The 22,608-nt window shown below is 32.7% G+C and overlaps 1 protein-coding gene across 1 annotated transcript; it reads left to right on the top strand.

The window, feature by feature from the left end:
* The first annotated feature begins 661 nt into the window (after positions 1 to 661).
* On the top strand, positions 662 to 18,648 carry LOC138127130 (excitatory amino acid transporter 3-like). Its single transcript, XM_069042993.1, has 6 exons — positions 662 to 1,380; positions 1,952 to 1,994; positions 3,581 to 3,626; positions 3,684 to 4,098; positions 15,320 to 15,649; positions 18,378 to 18,648. Exons 1-6 carry the CDS (start codon positions 875 to 877, stop codon positions 18,490 to 18,492), a joined length of 1,455 nt encoding a protein of 484 aa, XP_068899094.1. The 5' UTR covers positions 662 to 874; the 3' UTR covers positions 18,493 to 18,648.
* The last annotated feature ends 3,960 nt before the right edge of the window (positions 18,649 to 22,608 follow it).

Below are 22,608 nucleotides of genomic sequence, written 5' to 3'. Positions count from 1 at the left end.
AAAAATTACATTATTAAAAGTTTTGAAAACCAAATCAGTTTTAAAAAGTGTTTAAAATGTAACTTTAGATCCCACAATTATTAAGCATACGGATTCAAATTCATGGATGACTCGATTACAAATTAATTTGATCGCTCGATGTATGAGATGGAACAATCAAATACTGGGTGCTCCAGTTAAATTTTCTAGGTTTTTTAAGTAACAAAAAAACAAAATCGGTTAGTGAAAGTTTAGTTTAAAAAAATTCGACGTTAAAAACTACATCCAAAAGTTGTAAAAATGAACTGGGTGTTTCGTTAGAAAACAAGTACATTTATGTACTAACTGTAAGCCTACGTAATGTGGTTTGATGTTTTAAATTTTGCAGTCGGGGTGGTGTGGCGCGGAAGCGGAGTAATGACATGAGAACTACATTGAGTTACGTGCACCTATGCGCTGACTCATCCTAAAATTTCAAATTTGTAAGACAGCGAAGATAAACCCACCCGAACTTCTCGCTTGAAAACCCGGTATAGTTCACTAATTTTTAAAGGCAACACAAGCTGTGTACAAATTTGATCATGCATATTACTGATTGAGTGTAATTGTGATCTAGTACCTACTTGTAGAGTAAAAAGCAGGCGCAAATTGAAAAGTTCTCAGCTGCTACGATGACTTCATCATTACTGTGTTTCACAATTTATTCACAAATAATTTAGTTAAATAAAAGGAAGAACGCTACGTTATCTACCTCAACTCAAGATAAATGATAATCCGTTTTATCTAATTAATCTATTTAGAGAAGAAACTTTTCTGGATCAACACTGCGCTTCAGTCGTCGGTGAGCTCTGATTAGCAAAACTTGCTTCCAATACGTAGTTTTTTTTAAGTAACAATGTCAGAAAACGGTGAGGTCAAAGAAATGACAAATTTTGAAATATTAGAGAGTCAAGAGGAAAAACCTGATAAACCGAGCAAATGGAAAGCTTGTTTAAAGACAAATTTTTTGACATTAGCTACAATCGGTGGTGTGGTATGTGGAATTATTTTGGGGGTAATTTTAAAAGAAACTGTAGGTTCGTTTACTAAAAGAGAAGTGATGTATGTAAGTTTTGTTGGTGACATATTTTTACGAATGCTGAAGTCATTGATTTTACCGCTCATCATATCTTCTTTGGTGTCTGCAATAGCTAGTTTAGACTTGTCACTTTCGGGGCGTATAGCAGCAAGAGCTATAGCTTATTACTTAACAACTACTGTTGTGGCGGTTTTGCTAGGCATTGCCTTAGTCGCTTCAATACGACCGGGTTCGGGACATGGCGATGGTTTTGTAAATGAATCAACTGACACTGAAATTCAGCGAAATGTTACCACTGTGGACACTTTACTCGATTTAGTAAGGTAAGTTTCGTGGTTCATAAGATATAGGGCCAGTTTACAGAAACGAAATTAAGTTCATCGGAGTCAAATGCGAGATTACCTGAACACGTGATCAGATTGAACCAATAAAGTTTCGGAATCATGGGTTAATCGCCGAATTAAAATTTAATTCGAATTAAATATGTAATTCTCTTTCTATCAACTTGCCCATAATAACTTAAATAAGAACTGTAATTTGTACTGGCAATTGTTGTGTACAAAACCTTTTAATAAATATCAGCTTTAATTTAACAATAACTTCGTTTTATTAGCTATATTCATATTTCACTTTGTTGTATATTTTAAAATAATTATACAGCAGATGTTATCTTTATAAACATGTTATTCTAGGTAAAGTGTGTTAATGACAATGAAGGTCATTTATATTTTGCAATATTAAATATAAATATAAAAATTAAATATATTTACTGTTTAAATAAATAAAAGAAATGCATTTTTGGATACAAGAACTGCAAATAGTCCAATTCATTTTAATATTATTATTTTCATTTATTAATTAGTGGTAATTTTAATAAGAATTGTTATTTTTCAGAAATATGTTTCCACCCAACATAATACAAGCTTGCGTTGAACAGGTAAATAATTTTTAAAAACATTTGATACATACAATTATCCGTATCCCACAATAGTTATGCAGATTTATTCAGTAATAAAGATTTTGTTTTGATCAAGACATAGTAGTAATTATGAGCACTGTAATATAGTTTCCATTCTATGACAATTTATGTTAAATCTTCTTGAGTAGTTTGCGAACTTCTGCAGTATCATCACTGCCTCCAAATATACAAGGTGCCCCAAAATTCGCGGAACAACTTAGCAGTACGTAGTCATAAATTATCAGATATAATGTTAAAAAAAAATCAATCTTCTTTTTTGTAGAAGATATGGACCTATGTGTTACACTAAATGTGGCAACATTTAAAAACATTTAATTTATCCCAATAATCTGGAAATATTTAATTTTTATTGTATCCATGGAAATAAGAAACAACAATCAAAGCCATGTTGTCATATGTTATTTAAGGTAAAACCCACATAAAATCACTTCTTAAAATGCTGAAAATAATGAAGTAAATAAATGCACACCTTAACACAATCATTCAGAATTATTATACCACTAGTTAGGAAAAAACAAATACATAGTCAAAACCTTCTTTAATAAATATTTAAAATAAAAGAAATTAAAACTGCACCTTTTGAGCCTCTATATCTTTAAATCTAAAAGATTTTGTAATTTATTTATATTATATTATTTTCTCATAATTTTCTAACATGAGTTGACATTGCCCCATTGAATTGTTCCGCGAATTTTGGGGCACCCAGTATATTGTTTTTTATTTTTGTATACGTAATGCATATTCATTTTTATAATACGTATAAGTACTGTCGCGAGCAATAAATTTTGGTCGTCAATGTCATTTCAAAATTTGATTAGATTGTCACAAATTTAAAAAAATTCCCTGCCTGATTATGCTCACGTCAACAAAGTGTCAAAAAATGAGAAAAAAAATGACAATTAATGTCATACAACATGATGATAGGTTATGATATTTACGACTGTTTCACAATGGAGCATTTTTGATTGCGTTAAAGAACGACCTTGACGACCAAAATTTATTGCTCGCGACTGTACAAACTATATTTATACTCGTATTTACATACATATATAGTTATTTTCTGAAAAGTGCTTTACGTAACAATATAAATTAAAATTCTTAGTAATAAAAAACATGTGCTATAAAAATATTATTGACGTCAGTTAAATATTTGTGAAGTTGGGATTTACGTGACTGTGACAAACCTACAAACATTAAAGTTTTATCCATTTATTTTTAAAACGTGTTATGGCGTATTTCCACATCATGAAGTGCTTTTTTAAATTACTTTTTAGTTTATTTTGTGGTAATAGACTACATATTTGTACATAGTCGCATGTATGTAGTATGTAGTGCATAACAAAAAATAAATAAAATTATATTAAAAAAAAAAATCAATAATATCACAATATTTGCAGCAAAATGTGTATTATTTTTCGCAAGAATTTAAAAGCTTTGAAGTGACACTTTGCAAGAGTTAATTATTCCCGATTTTGAACTGCTATTTATTCCTATTAAAGTAGCTTTAATGATGTTGAGATACTTATTAAAACATTATTTTTTAGACTAGAACAAATTTGGTTGCTCCTGCGAACAATAAGAATGAAACAGGTATGTATCTTCATTAAAAGAGAATGCTTGTGGACAACGTTAAAAAAACAATTTTAGATTTATATAACTGGGATGTTGATGAAGAAATTGTGCAAGGAACTAACATCCTAGGATTAGTTGTGGTCGCCGTTGTAGTGGGTATCGCATTAGCACAACTAGGAGAAGAAACCAGAACTATAGCAAATTTTTTCCATAATTTAATGGCTCTTTCAATGAAAATTACTACTTGGATAATAAAATTATCTCCAGTTGGTATATTATTTTTGGTAACGGCTAAAATAATGGAAATGGAAGACATGGGAATGGTGCTGGGTCAATTAGGGTTGTATTTTGCTACTGTTATGGTAGGACTTCTAGTTCAGGGTTTTATTGTGCTACCATTAATATACCTTTTATTGACAAGAAAATCACCAATTCCGTATATCATTAATATGAGTCAAGCTATTGCAACTGCATTTGGAACAGCTTCAAGGTATGTGCCATTAATTCATTTTGAATGCGTTAATAAATATACCATTAACACATCCGAAATATAGATACTTTTTTCAGTTGGTAACACATTGCTGGCAGCAAATTTATTGTGGTATTCTCTGCTATTAATCGCAATTTCACTTGCGAAAAATGATAATTATGTATCTTTAGTTTAATTTCAAATTTAAAATTTTACTTTAAATATCAACTTTGAAATAAAAGTGTCACAAGATTCTATAAATAAAAAAAAACATAAGCAAACTCGTTTTATAAAACTTAAGAGCACTCGTCATTTGCAGCCATCCTGCCTGCGGCAGTTGTGCTGCAAATCTGACTCGTGTCTTAATATTAAGTTTTATAAAACTCATGTTTTAATATACATATTAATTCTACACTCATAATAATTACGGTCCTTCATCATCAGCTATTAATTAATAACAGGTGATCCATCACTATAATGGATTATAGAAGTGGTGTAATCTTATTAATCCCATTAATAAAACCAAAAATTTCGAAATAATAATACATCTTACATTTATTATTATTGTTAATGTGCATTAAATATATACAAATACATATATGTAATTAATAATTATGATAAAAATATCGACAACGTATGTACATAAAGTTAAAAAAAAATAAATTTGACTTAGTATATTATTCTATGCTATATTGATGAGAATGAGCATAACGCAAACATAATCAAACCTTTAAAGCAACGGTTTTGCTTGTAAAAAAGATTAACGATTTATTGGATTAGATGGAGGAATTATCGCGATTGTGTTTTACACAATAACAAAAATAATAAAATAATAGAGTTTATAGTTATTACATCGTAAACCGAGAATCGATCAAGTTTTTTAAATAAACAACCTTATGTCGCTTATTTTCTTATCTCAGTTATGCCGTGCATTAATAAATAGAACGAGTGAATAACAAGAAATTTGTCTGAAATTATTAGAGATAAATACGTATTAGAACTTTGATATTGGACACTAGACTACTCAAATCCAGGTTTACTCACGTAAGATGACGAGCCTCACCAGCTAAAAATGCAACCCAAAATACGATTTATAAAGCTATCTCGATCCCTATTACATTATCATAATGCACATAAAACATAAAGTAAAATCGTTCTTGATGTGAATTGTCAGTGTAAAAGTTTTTAAAAATTCAGTGACTGTACCGGTAAAAAATGTAAACAAATATTTAGAGTTTTTGCTAAGACTGTACATATGTCAAATGCTAAGAGTGAGGTTATAATCCACAAAACATTGTTAAAAGATTATAATAATTATTAAATTGCAATTTATTGTACCAGTTAACCACCCACACTTTTTCGTTTTGCGGAAAGCAATGTTCGTTTCTTTTGTGAACTAATTTTTCTTTCAATAAAATGTTTGAATTTATAGCTTGTATAAATAAATCTACCTGTCACGCCAGAATAAAAACTTAAATTCAAAAATCCCGAGAAGCGCGCCTAGTAATTTTAGTTGATACCGACCAAATTTTGACAATTCACATCTATAACAATTTTACTTTAGATAGCTTTTAACGTCAGCCTAATGAACGTCAAGTTCTGACAGAAAAATACAGTGTCAATAAAAGAACATATATCAAGAGTCCTGTGGAACTCGAATATATTTGATTTTTGCCGCTTTGTAGCATATTGTGATGCCAAATAGAAAAACAGAGGTTATGTAACTTCATTAATGACAGCTTCTTTAATTTTTACAATAAAAGCAATTAAACGCGTTCGTGAGGCAGCAATCCATACTCCAACCTTTATAGGATGCAATCGGGTTTCTACAAAAACATTTACAATTTTCTGACAAGTGGAGAATGGTATATCAGCCTGAAGTGATTTTTTTGAGCTTTGTTCTATTTGTGGGCGTAAATCTTCAGGAATTTCTTCATTCACTGGCGGTCTTCCTACATTTTTACCTTTTTCAACACTTCCAGTTGCCACAAATCTATCCTTCTAATGAGTGCAATTAAATTTGCTTCCATTCTCCATTCTGCAGGGTACCATTTCGGTAATACATCAGACATCACAATGAATGTGTTTTGCTCTAGCGATAAAACCATTGCGGTTTACTGAAAAGATTGCTCATTGCTTACTGCAAACGTACGAAAATAAATGTCTTACGTTCGTTACTTTGTAACTTGTTTTAGGTATTCACAGTTCACACTCATGCGGAAAAACATTTTAGTCTTGATGGTCTTGATAAAGACTGTTGAAGAAAACCACAAGCAAAACAACAAAGACGCCGAACTCACAACTGATGTTAAGATTGAATAATAATTTGACATTTGTCATTTGACGTCTAATTTGCCAACTTCAACGGCTCGACATAGTTCTACCAAAAAAAATAGAGAGCCGCACAATTCCACAGGACTCTTGATATATGTTCTTTTATAGACACTTTGTACTTCTCTCAACAAAGTATAATTTAATAACAATAATTTTCAAATACTAAATATGAACGAAAAATGCAATGACAGATACACCTTTCAAACTAATAGAATACCTTCTTGGATTCTTGATTTAATTTTTAAATACCAAAACATTAATAGCAATGTCTTTCGGTACTAACTAGTCAATAAATTAATCATTAATAAAGAAAAAAAAATCTTTTTTAATTTTCAACAATTTTTTTCTCAAGTTTTTTTTAAATATAAAGGGTTAATATTTTTATACTGTCAAGTTGACAGTTCAAAGACCTATTAAAATAATGACGAATAAATATAGGTTGCAATTTAAAAAAATAGATGATGACGTCATTACTTTGACAAGGAACACCCTGTATAAAAAAATGTTACGTCAATAAACGTGAAATTGAAATTAAGAATCGACCTGTTTTTGTTCTTTTTTCAAAACTCAAGAGTTTATGATTTATCGAATTGTTGCGTTACTTTTGCCCCTCACTGTATAGTTTGCCCAGCAAGAGATTGGTTGACATCGTGAAGGGAGAAAAGACTGGAGATGGCATTTCCTATGCTTCCCATGTTAAAAATCCGAACCCTCTAAAAGCACGTGCAACAACCTTTTATGACCCAGTCCACAATGCGCTAGATAAAGAAGCACAATGCGCCTGGAAGGAAGGCGAAGGAAGCCATTGGCCTAGCGTCTATATTCAGAAACCTTTTATTACTCTGTAGTTTTCGCGGGCCGGTACACTTATTTGAATTAGTGCCATCTCCAGTCTTTTCTCCCTCCGCGGTTGACATAAAAATCACTAAATTCTACGTAGAGAAAGTAGTACCTAGCGCGCGTAAAATTTGAAATACTCGTATATTCTTCAAGCAGTAACATTTTTGCCCTGGAATTATGCTCTAATGTATTCTAGTGCATTTTCCAGTGTTGGGTTAATTTAATTAAATTTAAAATCTCCCAATCTCTCGCTGGACGAAGTTTACTAGCACATGACTTCTTTACTAAAATCTCTTTGTGGCATCTCTGGAATTTAGATAAATAGATCTAGTAAATACAGGGTGTATCAAAACGACCGCACCAACTACTTGTAATCGTATAAAGTAGTGAGAGAAACGTAAAAAAAAATAATACAAATGTTCTCCTGATGCTTTTTTGTTTTTTCTTATTTTTCAAAATTTTGATTTTTTTTGTTGACATATACAAGCACATGATTAATTGACTAAGTTTTATTAAAAAATTGTGTAACAAAAATTTTAAATTTCGGTTTTTAAAAAGGCAAAGGACTAAAAGAAAACTAATTTAATTAGTGAATGTTATTGCAATTGAACGAATACTCCGTCTAATGTACCTAATTTGAACAAAAAAAATTTTTTTTCAACATTTTTGATTAAAATTTTCTAAATTTAACACGCTGTAACTTTTAATTGAAGCTGGGAAAAATAAATTTTTCCAATTTTTTTATATTCTTCTCCCTGTATTCTGTACAACTGCTAATAGTTGGTGCGTTCGTTTTGAATCACACTGTATAAGGTCATAACCCTCAATAAAAAATTCTACCAGGTAGGGTAAAGATATTTACTCTTGACATTGAGTGTTGAAAATAGGTTTCTTCTACAACCACTGTGGAAAAATGCATTTTTTACATATCGTAATGAAAGTGACACATAGAAAGAAACTGACCATTTTTTTTATAATCATATTTTTTGTGACGAAAATTCAAATTTACTCCGGATTTGTGCTCTTATGGTTATGAAAATTGGTTAGTAAAGATGTGATCTTTTGTGTAACTATACGATTGCCTCATTTCATGCCTAAAAGTTAAAGTTTCCACACTGTATATTAGCCGTTCACGATTGTTTTAAACCCGCGGCAGGCCAAGATATTTTTTTGTTAGATTGGCGTCAGGTCCTGTCATATAACGTTTCGTTTTTAAATATTGGCTTTGTTGTCAATTTCGTTATTAATTTAGTTAATAATAATTTACCCAGAAATGCCCTACAAATATGTACATTTCAATTAAAATTCGGTTGAATTATAACCTAAAATACATTTGTTATGACAAATCACAATACTGCCAACTAAAATGTCAGATTTTCTTAGATAGTCAGAATTTGAAACAATTGTGAATGGTATATAACGGGTGACTATTAAAATTTTCACTTGGAGTTGGCTTTGAAGGAGTTTTTATTTTTTCTGTTACTTTAGACACACGCAAGAACGAACGACAAATGTCAGTCAGTACAATTGAAACATAACCAAATTAAGAGAAAAAACATTTATTGAAATGTCAAACTTGACAGTGTTTAAGGTGCAACGAAAAACAAAGAATGATCCATAGCCAACCCTAAGTGAAAATTTTAATAGTCACCCGTTAGATGCTCTATACACCACCAACGCCTACTGCGATGGGACATTTATAACGATTCTGTATTAATGAACAACAGATCTTATAATGACAAACTGATATGTATATGTGATATATTTACAAATATTGGGATTGTATGTTCTTCATTTATTGTAATTGACACTAAATATCATATCCTTATGATTTATCATACATTTTACAACTTGGAGTACCTACAGCTTTTCAATAATTGTCTTTGTCTTGAAATGATAAAAAGACGTAGTTATTGGAATATTTAACTTTTACTTTGTTTGCAATCTAATCATAGCACAGCTACTTACTGTTTATTACTTTTAATCCAATAATTCACATATATTCATTTTATTGGCATTTATTGCGATATTTAAGTAAAGAAAATGAATTAAACAATTACAACACACCAAATATAATTGCCATCAATTTGCGTTATAAAATACGGAAATTATTAAACTTTAAAAGAAATTAATTTAATAGTCATATGAAAACATTTACTTTATGGTTAGTTATCATTTGATAACTGATAAAAAATAAAATTTAATTTAGTAATGGTCAATATTGTAAGAAATATTATCGGAGGTGTATGAAAGAGTTGGCAGGAATAATAGTATACAGTGAGTTTTTTTAAGACTGGCCATAGGGTTTTACATGCTAATTTTTCAACCCCCTGTTAACTTTTGTCCTCATGAAAATATTCAACCCATTTTTCCGTTTGCTTCAATTTTAAATTTTCTGAAGGCTAAAATTTCACCTGACATTTGTAATTTTGAAAGGTAATTGATTGTGTAATTGCTTAACTATCTATAGAGGCTATTTTGAACATTTCATTTAATTTTTATTGAAGTAAAGAACCTTGTTATAACATAAAAAGTGAATCTATCGTTATTGAAGTAATGTTCAGACTATTTTTTGCAAATAACATTTTGTTTGTAAATTGTCTATTACAACCATTTTGGTATCACAAAATGAAGTAAATGGTGGTAAATGACTAGATAATATTATTGTTTAATCTCAAAACAGCGCTAAGCTTTGTAAATTTCACAAAAATAAAAGTTAACAGGGGGTTGAAAAATCAGCATGTAAAATCCTATGGCCAGTCTTAAAAAAACTCACTCTATAAAAACATGAGTATATTAACATGAGTTTTATAAGGGTTGATTTGGCGCACGAGTCCCAAGTGTAGAAAACGACCCGTAGGGGAGTTTTGTATGGGACGAGTACGCCAATGCCCTTATAAAACGAGTTTTTTATGTTATTGTTTAAAATTATTATTATTATTATTATTATTATTATTATTATTGTTGACGGCTAACAGGCTTGACGCCCAATTAGAAGCCCTGCCAAAAAGAAAATGATACACAAAACACAATCACAACACAACAACCATTACACAGAGAGCATCCCAACACCCAGGCTACAACTACCGAGCACTCATCTGAGTAGGATCGCCCTAATTCACGAGGAGATGGAGAAGAATTTTTTGATTTGCGAAATGCTGCAACAAAAAATATCGATGTGGGCCTCGACACTCTGGTAATTTCGCAGCATTCGAGTGACGGGTGACTTGAGCCCGATGTCAGTGTGGCGCTGACCGATGTAGAAAACACTCCTTACCCTAGATCCCGACCGGCTAACCCTCAAGCTGATCCTCTCCAGAACGTGAGGACATTCCTGCAGCCCTCTGAACAATTTGAACAAAAAGATCACCGAATGCTCCATGCGTCTATCAAGCAGAGACTGCAGACCAACCTCACCGAGCAGAAGACCTTGTGGACACCCACGAGGCGGATATGCACCATTCAACATGAAGACTACATTCTTCAGGAATCTGCGTTGCACTCGCTCCAGAAGAGAAGAGTGAACATCATAAATCGGTGACCACACAAGGGAAGCATACTCGAGCCGGGATCTCACATAGGTGATGTACAGAAGCTTCAGGGTCGCGACATCAGAGAATTCCCTGCCAGCACGCAAAACAAAACCCAGTGCCCTGAAGGCAGTCCCCGCAATGGTCCGAATGTGTTCGCCGAAGGATAGTTTGGAATCGAAGATGACACCCAGATCTCTAATAGACTCACGTCTTGTAAGAATGGAGCACACTAGTTTTATTTTTTTTAAATAAAAAAAAATAAATTTTCAAATTCTAGGGAATTTTGTGTTAATTGGTAATTCAAGGTAACGGATGCAACTACATTTGCAACATATGTTAAAAGATAGAGTTTGAACATTAATTTTTGAAGTTTTTTGGTGTAAATGACAATAACATACTGAAATATTGACAAACATTTTCTTAGAGATCTATTAAACTACGAGTGCTTTAAGAGATAGCCATAAACGACTCCAAATTGAATACAATAATACACCTATTAGAGACGCAGATTCTAAAAAAGTTATATTTAGACACGAGTCAGATTTTTATAAAACCAGTGTTTTATGCAATTTAATTTTCATATTAAATACATGTTTTTTTTACAAATAAAATCAATTTTCGTAATTTAGGGAATTTTGTGACACTTGGTGACACATTTATTTCATGGTTTACATTTAAAATGAAATTCTAAATTTGAATTTAGACTAAACATAATTGTCATTTTTCGCAAGTGAAATTGCAATTAAAGATGAATTATCCAGAAATTCAGCAAATAGCAGAAAATACCAGAGTCAATTTGCTGCCGACAATGTGTGTTACCAACCGAAAAAAGTTCCTAGATTTCGGATGTGTTAATAGCTTATTAGCGCAAAAAGTAAAATACTGTATTATTTTCAAATATGTAGTTGTTACTCAGTTTGCTTATGCAGTTAAAGTTGATTGGTTCACTTTGTAAGAATCATCTCGATTGATTGTGTTTAAAGTTTACTAATTTCCAGTCTATCGATTTTAAAATAATAATTATTAGTTTATGTACAGGGTATTTCACGAGTGATAATGATCCTTGCGGAATTGAAAATGCAACCTACAATACGTTTCCAAAGTTCATGTGGCTATTTTAAATATCGTATTGTTTTAAACTGAAATTATGAATCCATGATGGCTTTACTTCCAATAATTTTATTTGTCACAACTGACATTTATGAAAAAGTTAAAATACGATGATTTATGGCGAATTTAATAAAAATGCTTCTGCCGTTACGCGTTTATGCAGACAATATACATTTTCCAAAAACTCTTCGTTTTTTCACAATTTCATAACCACGCGAATGACGTTTATGTCAAAATTTACGAAACTGCACAGCTAACTATTTTATGTTTTTTTTTTAATAAAAAACAAAATATCCACGTAAACTTTGCAAAATGTATTATGGGTTGCATTTTCAATTCTGTCGGACTTATTATCACTCTGGAAATATCCTGTATACAGAGTGGCTACGAAAATTGGATTCACTTTTCCACATTTACCCAAAAGATGGAACTACAAAAAATATGAAATGGAATTGCTGGCAACAGTGTTTTTTTTACATAACTATGCTTTCAAAAAATGAAGCTAAATCTTGGTTGTAGCCGATTGGGATATGTTGCACGCTAATGATCCTGCATCCTTACAGCTGCTGTTCTACTAGACTTTCTCTAGCAAGATAATACTATTTTATGATACTTATTCGCTGCTTAATATTAAACTTAATAATTTTAAATCGATAGTGACATTGACAATTGTTAAAAATAGTGACAATTGCACGAAATATTGAATTCGATGTTGCCATTTAATTAAATATATTTTTTTGATCGTCAAATTTTTCGCGAGAACGGCGACATCTCTTGGCAATATCAAGAAAAGTGACTCCAATTTTCATAGCCATTCTGTATTTTAAATTTTTGTAAAAATCTCGTCCACAGACAATTAAACATAGTAAGACTGTCTAGATCTATTCAAATTTCAGCGACGCGCAATACTAGCGACGCGCTAACGTAGGGCCGAACTAGGTGTATAATAAGTTGCATATTCTTCAATTATTGCAATCGAATGTATAATTAGTTGCATACGGACATATTTTTTTGTTTTTATTTACCTATTTTTCATATTATGGTTTTCTTTATTAAAAAAAAAAACAAAGAAACAATTATCCAAACATTTTATTTCATTATTTTTAGTTCTCTTATAAAGTTTTTAATTTTGAAATTGTTTTTCGCTTATAACGATCCATGTAATAGATTAACTTTTCTCTGAGATTGAGTTCACAAATTTGGTACGTTGAAAAACCTATAACACTTTGCCTGAGAATTTTGATGAATGTGCACGTTCTGGGACAACTTCAAGATCAGGAATCACAACTTCTGTAATTTACAGTCATTAAAATCTTCGAATTGTCTGGAAGAACTGTTATTTTGTGACACTGTGAATTTGGAACGAAAAACTGATGGGAATGGCACGGCACACCTACAAAATCTAGTTTTTTGAGAACTTGTAAAATAATTTTCTGAAAAGTGGTCTTGCCAAATGAGTGGATTTTGTAATTTTGAAGGAAGTATTCCAGAAGTATCTAAAACCATTATCCAGCTTTTTTCAATCCTGAAAATAACTTTTTTTTCGAAAGTATTACTTACCGAATACAAACTTTTTGGTCAAAAATTATTCAAACAAGTTAATCAGGCTTCGACATCGCAGGTAGAAGAGGCTCGGGACAAGTACGAAAGTCGTTTTGGATTATTTTATAATTTTTATCATAACGAAATTGATTAGCAAATTTTTGACAATGATTAATAAAGATTTTTGAAACGAACAAATTTCCCACTGTCAACGTAAATAGCCGATTCATCATCGACTAAATACGGTTATTTAGTTCGGCCCTACGCTAGGGTTGCGCTAGCATCATCCACGTCTCCTAGGTTTTATATGGACTTTAACAGTCTTAATTCGTTATTGGACTGTGATCTCGTCCATCATTTGTTGCTTCATATGCTGTATCTTTACTAAAATTGGGAGAGAGAAAAATGTATTCTAGAGGCAAGGACTTACTTCCTTTAGAAATATTTATTCCGTTTGATTAAAAAACCAGAACAATCGTTGGTACGCTAAAATTAGCTTGATCAATTAAAAAATCAAACTTCGTTTATTTTAAAATAATTAAAAGTGAACAAAACAAACATGATTGATGGAAATGGATAAATCAGAATCCACAGTTAGTTATTGCTTGTTTTGATTTTTCATATTGATTTCGGCGGAAATGTTTCAACTTTTGAGATAACAATTTACATTTTAACATTTTATTGCAATAAAAATTCTACTGATCTCGTTTTGTAAAGCGTATCTTTCACTTAAAACGTGCTGCTTACTATTCGAAAACTAACGTTTAAATGTAAATCTTTACAAAACAGTACTTCTACAATGGATAGAATACTGGGTCGTTGATTTCTAGCTAAATAAAGAATAACAACAATAGTCTAAATCCTTTAAAATAAGATAATATCACCAGAGCAGTGAAAAAATGTAAATCATGTATAATAAATAAAAAAAAAAAATGGGGAGGGCAAGAATTCGGCAATTTAGGACTCAAGTTATAGAGCTTTAAATGTTGGGTTTTGTAATAAAACTTGCCGGCTTTGACACTTGTCCGAAACTTGTGTGAATCTAAAACTGTGTTCAACATATACGGGTCCAAAATTAAAGAATGGTGGGATAGAGAACAACTTTTAGAAGACCAAGTGGAACGATTAATATTTGTTGCCAATACTGGTGGAATTATTTAATGAATTTGATTCAGATGATGATTAATTTCTTATTTGTTTATGTATTTTATTATTTTATTTATTAATTTACTTTAAAATATACATGTAATTAATACTTTATTAATTACTCTTATTATTTCATGATTTAGTAATCTTATTTCTCAAAACATTACTTAAAATCAACAATCTCTTTACATTTTTTTGATCGCAAAATGTGTTTTCATTTTTTTGTGTGCATATTTTAACGTCTCTTTCTTTGCTTGTCGATAAGATGGTGAAAGTACGACGTGGTAAAATACCTACCAGTTTTATATGAACAGAGGGATGGATTACTACTTTACGGTACCAACACAATGAAAATTTGCCGCTTTCGTAATTTATGGTGCTTTACGTTTACAACTTTACCCAACATTTAAAATGAATGCTCTATAGTCGTAATGTTCTCTCATTTATGTAGGTGTTTAATAATAATAAACCTGTTTCAAAAATACTTTCTCTTTTGGATATAGGATAAGGACGTTTCAAAAAATGTACATTTGAGCACTGTTATCATTTAAAATTTTTAAGTTCCTCCCCTTTCGTCGTCGCTGGTTTGAATATAAACGTATAATTTATGCAAAATGATGGTCATTTATAATTTTTTTTATCCATAATTGTATTCCTTACTTTACGCTCGCACTGTATTTGAAATGCCTTTATGTGTATCTAACATAAATTCAACAATAACTATTCAAATATTTCAGTTCAGCAACCCTACCAGTTACAATACAATGTCTAGAAGAAAAAAATGGAATTGATCCTAGAGTAGCCCGTTTTGCATTACCAATTGGTGCTGCTATAAATATGGATGGGACAGCACTTTACGAAGCTGTTGCCGCTATTTTTATTGCCCAAGTTCGAGAAGTAGAATTGACAGTTGGGACTTACATTGCTATCAGCATAACTGCTACTGCTGCTAGTATTGGAGCTGCCGGTATACCACAAGCTGGTCTCGTTACTATGGTAATGGTGTTAGACACTGTTGGACTTCCTGCCGAAGATGTATCCTTAATATTGGCAGTAGACTGGTTACTGTAAGTTAAAAATTATTTTACAGTGAATTACACTTACTTAAAGTAACGCTGCCAAACTACTTTTGGAAACATTTTGAATAATTTACGAACATTAAATTAACTGTCTCGTAACATCGTAATCTCGTCGACATCATCCAGTCTCAGTGCTGGAGCTTCGTCAACATACGCTCTCTATCTTTTTGTCCGATATTGCAAGGAAACAAGCGAAAATTACATAATTTTATTCATACCGAGTGTCAACTACCAAACCTGGCCATAGAGATTTAACATGAAAAATAGTTTTTCGAATAATTTTCCATTCTTGTTCAAACTGCAACCCATAACCGATGATAAAATGCAGTTGTTTTTCTATTGAATTCCGCAACGATGGCCTCCCTCAGAGAATCAATATTTGGGTGTCGTGTTTTATAAATTTTGTTTTTAAGATAAGCCCACGAAAAGAAGTCACATGGTGCAAGATCTGGAGATCTGGCCGACCAGTTTATGGTACCACCACGACTAATCCAGCGATTTGGAAAGACTTGGTTTAAGCGGGTTCTCACATTTACACCAAAATGCGCAGGACAGCCGTCTTGCTGGAACCAAACCCCTGGATCTTTTGGAACATATTTGTGAATTTAAATTTCCTACCATCTCAAATGGCCCAATTTATTTGATTACATATTAAAAATACCAGCCCAAACATTAATTTTCTAAGAAGATTGCGTTCTTGTAGTTAAATATATCCGCGGATTTTCTTGAGACAAATATCGAGAGTTCTGGGTGTTTGGCTCAATATTTAACGTAAATGTGCATTCGTCGGTAAAACAAATAGAAGACAACAAGTTTTCGTCTTGGTTTGGCTTTTCCTGCATTTCTTAGCAAAAAGTAATTCTACTTTCTACGTCTACATCAAAAATTTTCTGATGGCATTGTATAGCGTGATCAACAATGACTGAGTCTGTTGACAATGAAACAATTGAAAACTACCGATGTTTTTTGTCTCGTAATTGGCACTGATCGGATTTTTTAACTTGAGACGACATTAAAAACATTTATTTTTCACTTTAGTATAATTGCATGATAACTCCTAGGATACGAAATACGTAAACATGTCCATAACAACCGGGGAATAATACAGGGCGTAATAAGAATAAGCGGGCGTAATGAATTCATAACGCCCTCATCAATTCATAATTGCAAAGATGCCATTTTTTTTTTAAAGAACACGTATAGTGAAAAATAAAATCTTGTAGGCACCACGGCGTCACCGAATGATTACGCCCATCGAATGATATCCATCTCTCGGGCTAAAGCCCTCGAGCTGGATTCATCGTTCTCCGGGCGTAATCATCGTTGTAACGCCCTTGGTGCATAAATAGCTATTTTAGTTATGTCGGTTATGTTTTACAAAAAGAAACCTTTGATGGTGAATTTCAAATTTGACAAATTTCATTGTTACCAACAGATTCAGTCATTCTTGATCACATCGTAGTTTGTACGGTTGATAATTATAGCTGTCAATTAGTGCGATTCTGTTTCAAAATTTAGCAATATTGTTATTGAACAACATTGATTTTGCATAGATCCAACCAATCAACAGCTTCATATCATAGCAACTACAATATTGGCAATATTGGTAAATTTTAAAACAGAATCGCACCAAATATGACATTAAACAAATACATTTCATAGCAACTTATATTTTTTTTAAATATGTGTAATTTTAAATGTGCCTAAGGTCAGGTTTGGTGGTTGATACCCGGTATAATATAGATTAAGTAAATATAGTAATCCGCAATTATTAGAACTAGTTTTAAAAAGAAATTGCTGTGATTAAGATGGTTACAATAGTTATTTGTGTATCAAGGCCAAAAAGTGCATCCTTTTCGTCCGAGTTTGGGTTTTCAAGCCGAGGAGAGGACCAAAAGGCACTTTTTGGCAGGGGTGCACATTGAATTTTTTAGGCATCCGCACGAACTACAAAGCAAAAAAACATCATTGAAAAATTTACAAATTTATTTTATATTATATTTTTTTCGAATAGATAAATTTATTAATACATATTAATAATTTTTTATTAATTAGTAGTACAGGGTCATTATAAATGATTGTCCCATCGCAGTTGGCATTGAAAACAAATTTGGGATGTGCCGCTAGCTTCGCAACGTTAGACAAACTAGTAGACAAATTTACACTACTCCCAGCAGCGGTACCTATCGGCGATGCTAGTCTCGCTCATGTTATAAAGTTTGTGGCACATTCAACTACGTCACCAACGCCTACTGCGATGAGACAATCATTTATAAAACGAGAAATTTACTATTTGCAATACAATTACTTATTTACGTAATTTATTGTGACAGGACAATTTTGCGATTATCATCTGCGATGTCCGGCGGCGTATTGGACATTATTATTCATGAATTTTACTGTTGTATTAGACATTTCTTCATCACGTTGTTGCCATCGATTATGTGAACGTTCATTTTCTTATTATGCACCAAATAGTACCAGAAATAAACGATACTACACTTTTTCGGGCAAAAGTAAATTTAGCGTCCGAAAAAGAGTTACTTTTCGTTCGCTTGGTAGTACGTAAAATTACCTTTCTCATTAAGGGTGCCTAAAAATTAAATTATACCAAAATTACATCAAATTTGTTATTTTTATGGTACATGTTATCAAAACATGTAAAATTGACAGATAAAACAATATTATATGATTTTTAATTGGATATTTTTTGCAGAGATCGATTTAGAACAGCCATAAATGTAATGGGAGATGCATTTGGAGCAGGAATTGTTGCCCATCGAAGCCAGAAAGAATTGAATACATTACCTAAACAAAATGAAACATCTTAATTATTATGTAATTCAATGTAGGTACATATACGAGTAAACTATAAAATTTACATAAACAATAATTAATTAAAAACAAATGTGTCTTGTAAGAAGAATTACTCATCTTATAATTTTAAATTCGTCATTATAAATAAATTCAAACCCCAAAGAAGATAATCCTCGTGGTAATAATAACAAGGTTGTGAGGTTTCACATTTCTCAAAATGAAAGTATGGCCCGTGTCCCAGGAGGAGCTATATGGGAAGGTTGCAGGCCCTATGATGTGAGGTGTATCCTGAGCTGACGTTCTTGGTAGAGCAGAACTTGGACAGCTAGGTAGCCTTTCTTCGAAAGATTGACGAAACCCAGCAACGAACCTCATCGCGTTCGTACGCCTCAAATGGGAGGGAGCGATAACCTCATGTGAGAGAAGAGACCGCCAGCTGAATATTTGGCCATTCTCTCTCTTCAGATGCATACTTTGTGGGACATGAACTGGGCCATGTACATTGCAGTGAAAACTTTATGCTGAAGTTGTGGTCCAGGCCGCAACCTGGCAGCACATCTGACGAAGTGTGAATGGCAGCTGGCTAATGATATCATTGCTGAGAGAAGAAACACCTCACAGATTCAGTCTGTCAAGGAGGTGCTATGCTTGGTCAGGCCGTCATGTTTTCCACAAAATCTGGAAAATTCTTTCTAACCATAACTGAACCACCCACGTAAAGCCGCTTTTCAAGAATGTTGCATTGGGCATAGCCGCATAGCGTTCATTTGGTCGTCGAATTACTCTTACACGTCTGTTAGATGACTCCAAGCAAAATCTGGACTCATCTGAGAACAGTACCCCTGCGCTCCTGACCATTCATTACACTTGTTTACAAAGTATCTTTTGTCTCATATTTTTTTGCTGTTTCCGAGTAATTTTTGTCTGCAGTTGCCGAAAATGCCTCTAGTTTTTTTTTTATCAGCTCTAGTTTTTGAGTTATAAATAACCCATATTCAGAAGCTTATTTTGAGGGTTCAAGTCTCTTGCGAGATCATCGAGCTCGTTTTGTGAAAATTGTTGAGGTGTTGATGGTGAAAAGTCAAATTCAGAATCGTTTTCTGATCTTGTTTCTGAAAAGTCATCATCTACTGAAGTTTGTAAAATTTTCTCAGCAGTGAAAGGAATCGACGGAACTCAAACATCATCTGAATGTTGTATGAGAAGCTTTACAGACGTAGGTTGTACTTGGATATTCCCATTTATGTCGATTTTTTCGATTTATAGCCTTCACATTGAAACTGCAAAAATAACAATCTTCCAGATGACTTTTAGGTTATCGCCAAATTGTTGGAATTCCAAATTTAATTAGGAGCCTACGACTTGTTATTTTTATCCCAAGGCATGCCAAAGTACAAAAAATAGTTACTTACGACAAAATCAAAAATTGTTTTCCTAGATTCTTCAAAAGTATACTGGCCACATAATTATGTAGCAGAAATGCTACGGATCGTTGAAACAAAACCTTCTTGACGAACTCATTGCAACTACAGTTCCATTAATAGTCGTACACAGGGATTACTGATCAAAATATACCAAAATATTATGTGAGGTAGTGTTGCAAAAAACACAAAAACTCGAGCTGTTGATAAGATTCTGACGGCAGATAAAAAAAAACATTCACATTTAGCCATTAAATTTGCGGCAACAGACAAAAAGTGAAATTTTGTAACTATTGTTATCATTCCATCTGGCATGGTTTTCGGCAAACTGCCGAAATGCTTGCCGTGAGCTGCTGTTAATAAGGGTCCAGTAGCAAGGCGTCGGATGTGCAAGTTGTCTTCTAGAAGACGTTGGCGATGGTTTCGAGGCCAATTCGAACGTTTCTTCCTCGGGTTAGCTGTATTTGCAGACAACCGTTTACTGTACATGTTAACACCTTATCTTTTAGTATGGCTTTTTTGAAGATAAATAAGCAGAGACAAGCTATTGTACCTACGAGTATTTTAGTTTCTGCATGTACTTTTTTAACAAATTACAGCATCCATGTTTGGAAATTTTTGTAGACTTTTCGATTACTGCAGAAAATGTTAGGGATGCGTTAATTTCTGGGAGCAGTGTAGTTTTGAATCTAACTGACCAGATTAACCAGGTAAATAGAATAAATATGTCACCGCTTGAAAAAATAATTGGCCGTTTGACTTGGTCGGGCGCGTGCATCGCACCTCGAATTTCAATTAAAAAAAAAGAAAACATTGCCCGGGCCGAGTCTTATTCTTATATTACGATGTTATACAGGCTTGTTAGTCAAAAGTATGGAATGCGCGGTTTATTTCTGTAAATATGAACTTTATTATAACAAAATGGGCCGTATCACGACACCGTTATTAAAGTTGCCGTTAACTAGAGTCGTGATTAAAGTAAACATAAGAAAGAGATGAATTCGTCACCATGGTAATTAGAGTCATGTTTAAATTTAATAAAGGTGTAGTGAGACGGTCTTTAACAAAAGTTTTTTTCCACTGCTAGTCTCAGAAGGCTTCATTATTGACTCTCGAACCGACCCCAGAAGTAGAATTTCTCTCCCAAGGTTAATAATAATTTTCATTATTAACCTAGGTGAATAATGAACAGCCGTCACCTAGCAACGAAAGATTTTCGTTGATTTCATTGGTTAACGTAAACGATTTTCATAGCAACCGTTGAAAAATGAGAACTCGGATCGTCGCATCGGACAAAATAATTTTTTTCCACAACCGTCAAAAAAACGTGACATTTTTGCATCGTTATCGAGTTGCAAAGTATGTCATTTTTTGATAGATCAAAAATTGTTGTCAAAAAGTTTCCTTGGATGCTTTAATATTTTTTTTTTCACTGTTTTTACGGTGAAAAAAATTATTAAAACACCCAAGGAAAATTTTACAAAAATTCCTAACCAAGTAACCAGCGCGAGCTGATCGTTTTGTAGTAAGTGTCAGTTTTATTAGCAAAAGTTTAAAAAGCGGTTGTAGAAAAAATAGTGTTTGTATTTCGTACGCAAGATGATTGTTTTATTGGCGCATTCGAATGAGTTTGAAGTCTCGACCTGACGGTCTCGACCAAAAACTCATTCTCATGCGCCAACAAAAAACAATCATTTTGCGCACTTAATACAAAAATAACTACATTAATAATTATTATCAGAAAGGGTTTTAACGTATCTAGTAGTGGAAAAAATAGTATATAAATCACGGTGAAGAAGTCCCTTATAGCCTTCGCGCTTTAGAACCCTCGGCACGCCTCGGGCTCTAATCTTGGCGCTCTGGCTATAATCATGAACTTCTTCACCTTGGTGTATAATATACTATTTGTGTACAACCGTACGCGAAATGAGCACTTCGCGTGCCTACAATAGGCCGCGAAATTGAATTTCGCAGCCGTTGCCTTGACGACGGCCGTAAAAGTAAAAGTCATTTTTATATTTATTAATCGTACAAAATCTGGATTGGTTACAGTTAAAGTTTGATTTTGTGTCAGGAACAGCCACTATTAGTACAGAATTTTCATCCGGTTTGAAATTTCGGTCAATTTCAAATGAGAAAGCCGCATGAGAAGGAGTCGATAAGAAAGATCCCCATTATCGATCTATTGTAAGAAATACTCCCTAAATTTCCAAAACTAGCGTTTATTCACACAACGTACAAATCGTTCGACTACTCTAAATCGACTGACTTCTCTACCCTTCACCTGATTACGTCTCACACTTTTTGCCACGCATGCAAAACATATCGATACTAAAAACTATAAAGTGTTCATATTCCTCGGACCAGGGTCATTTATGTGTCATCATCCACTTTTTCTCACACTATCATCTATATAAAACATACACATGTGAATTAGGTTAATTTTGGTTAATTTTTCACCGATCAAAAAGAGAAATATCTCGTAACATTTCCTGAATGTCATCAACAGACATTTTGGTTTATTTGTGTCTTTGCACGGCTCCTGATATTTCCACGATTAAAATAACCTAAAAAGGAGCAGATGATACAACCTAGCATAACAGAACTTAACATTTACCTTCCACAATAAATAAATTCCATTAAATAGGTAAGCCAGTACAACATTATCCGACACGGTTTTCACATTCTTCTTGTTACATCAGTCTCACA

The sequence above is a fragment of the Tenebrio molitor genome, chromosome 1 (assembly GCF_963966145.1).
Source record: "Tenebrio molitor chromosome 1, icTenMoli1.1, whole genome shotgun sequence".
NCBI lineage: Eukaryota > Metazoa > Arthropoda > Insecta > Coleoptera > Tenebrionidae > Tenebrio > Tenebrio molitor.
This window is presented reverse-complemented; position numbering and strand designations above follow the sequence as displayed.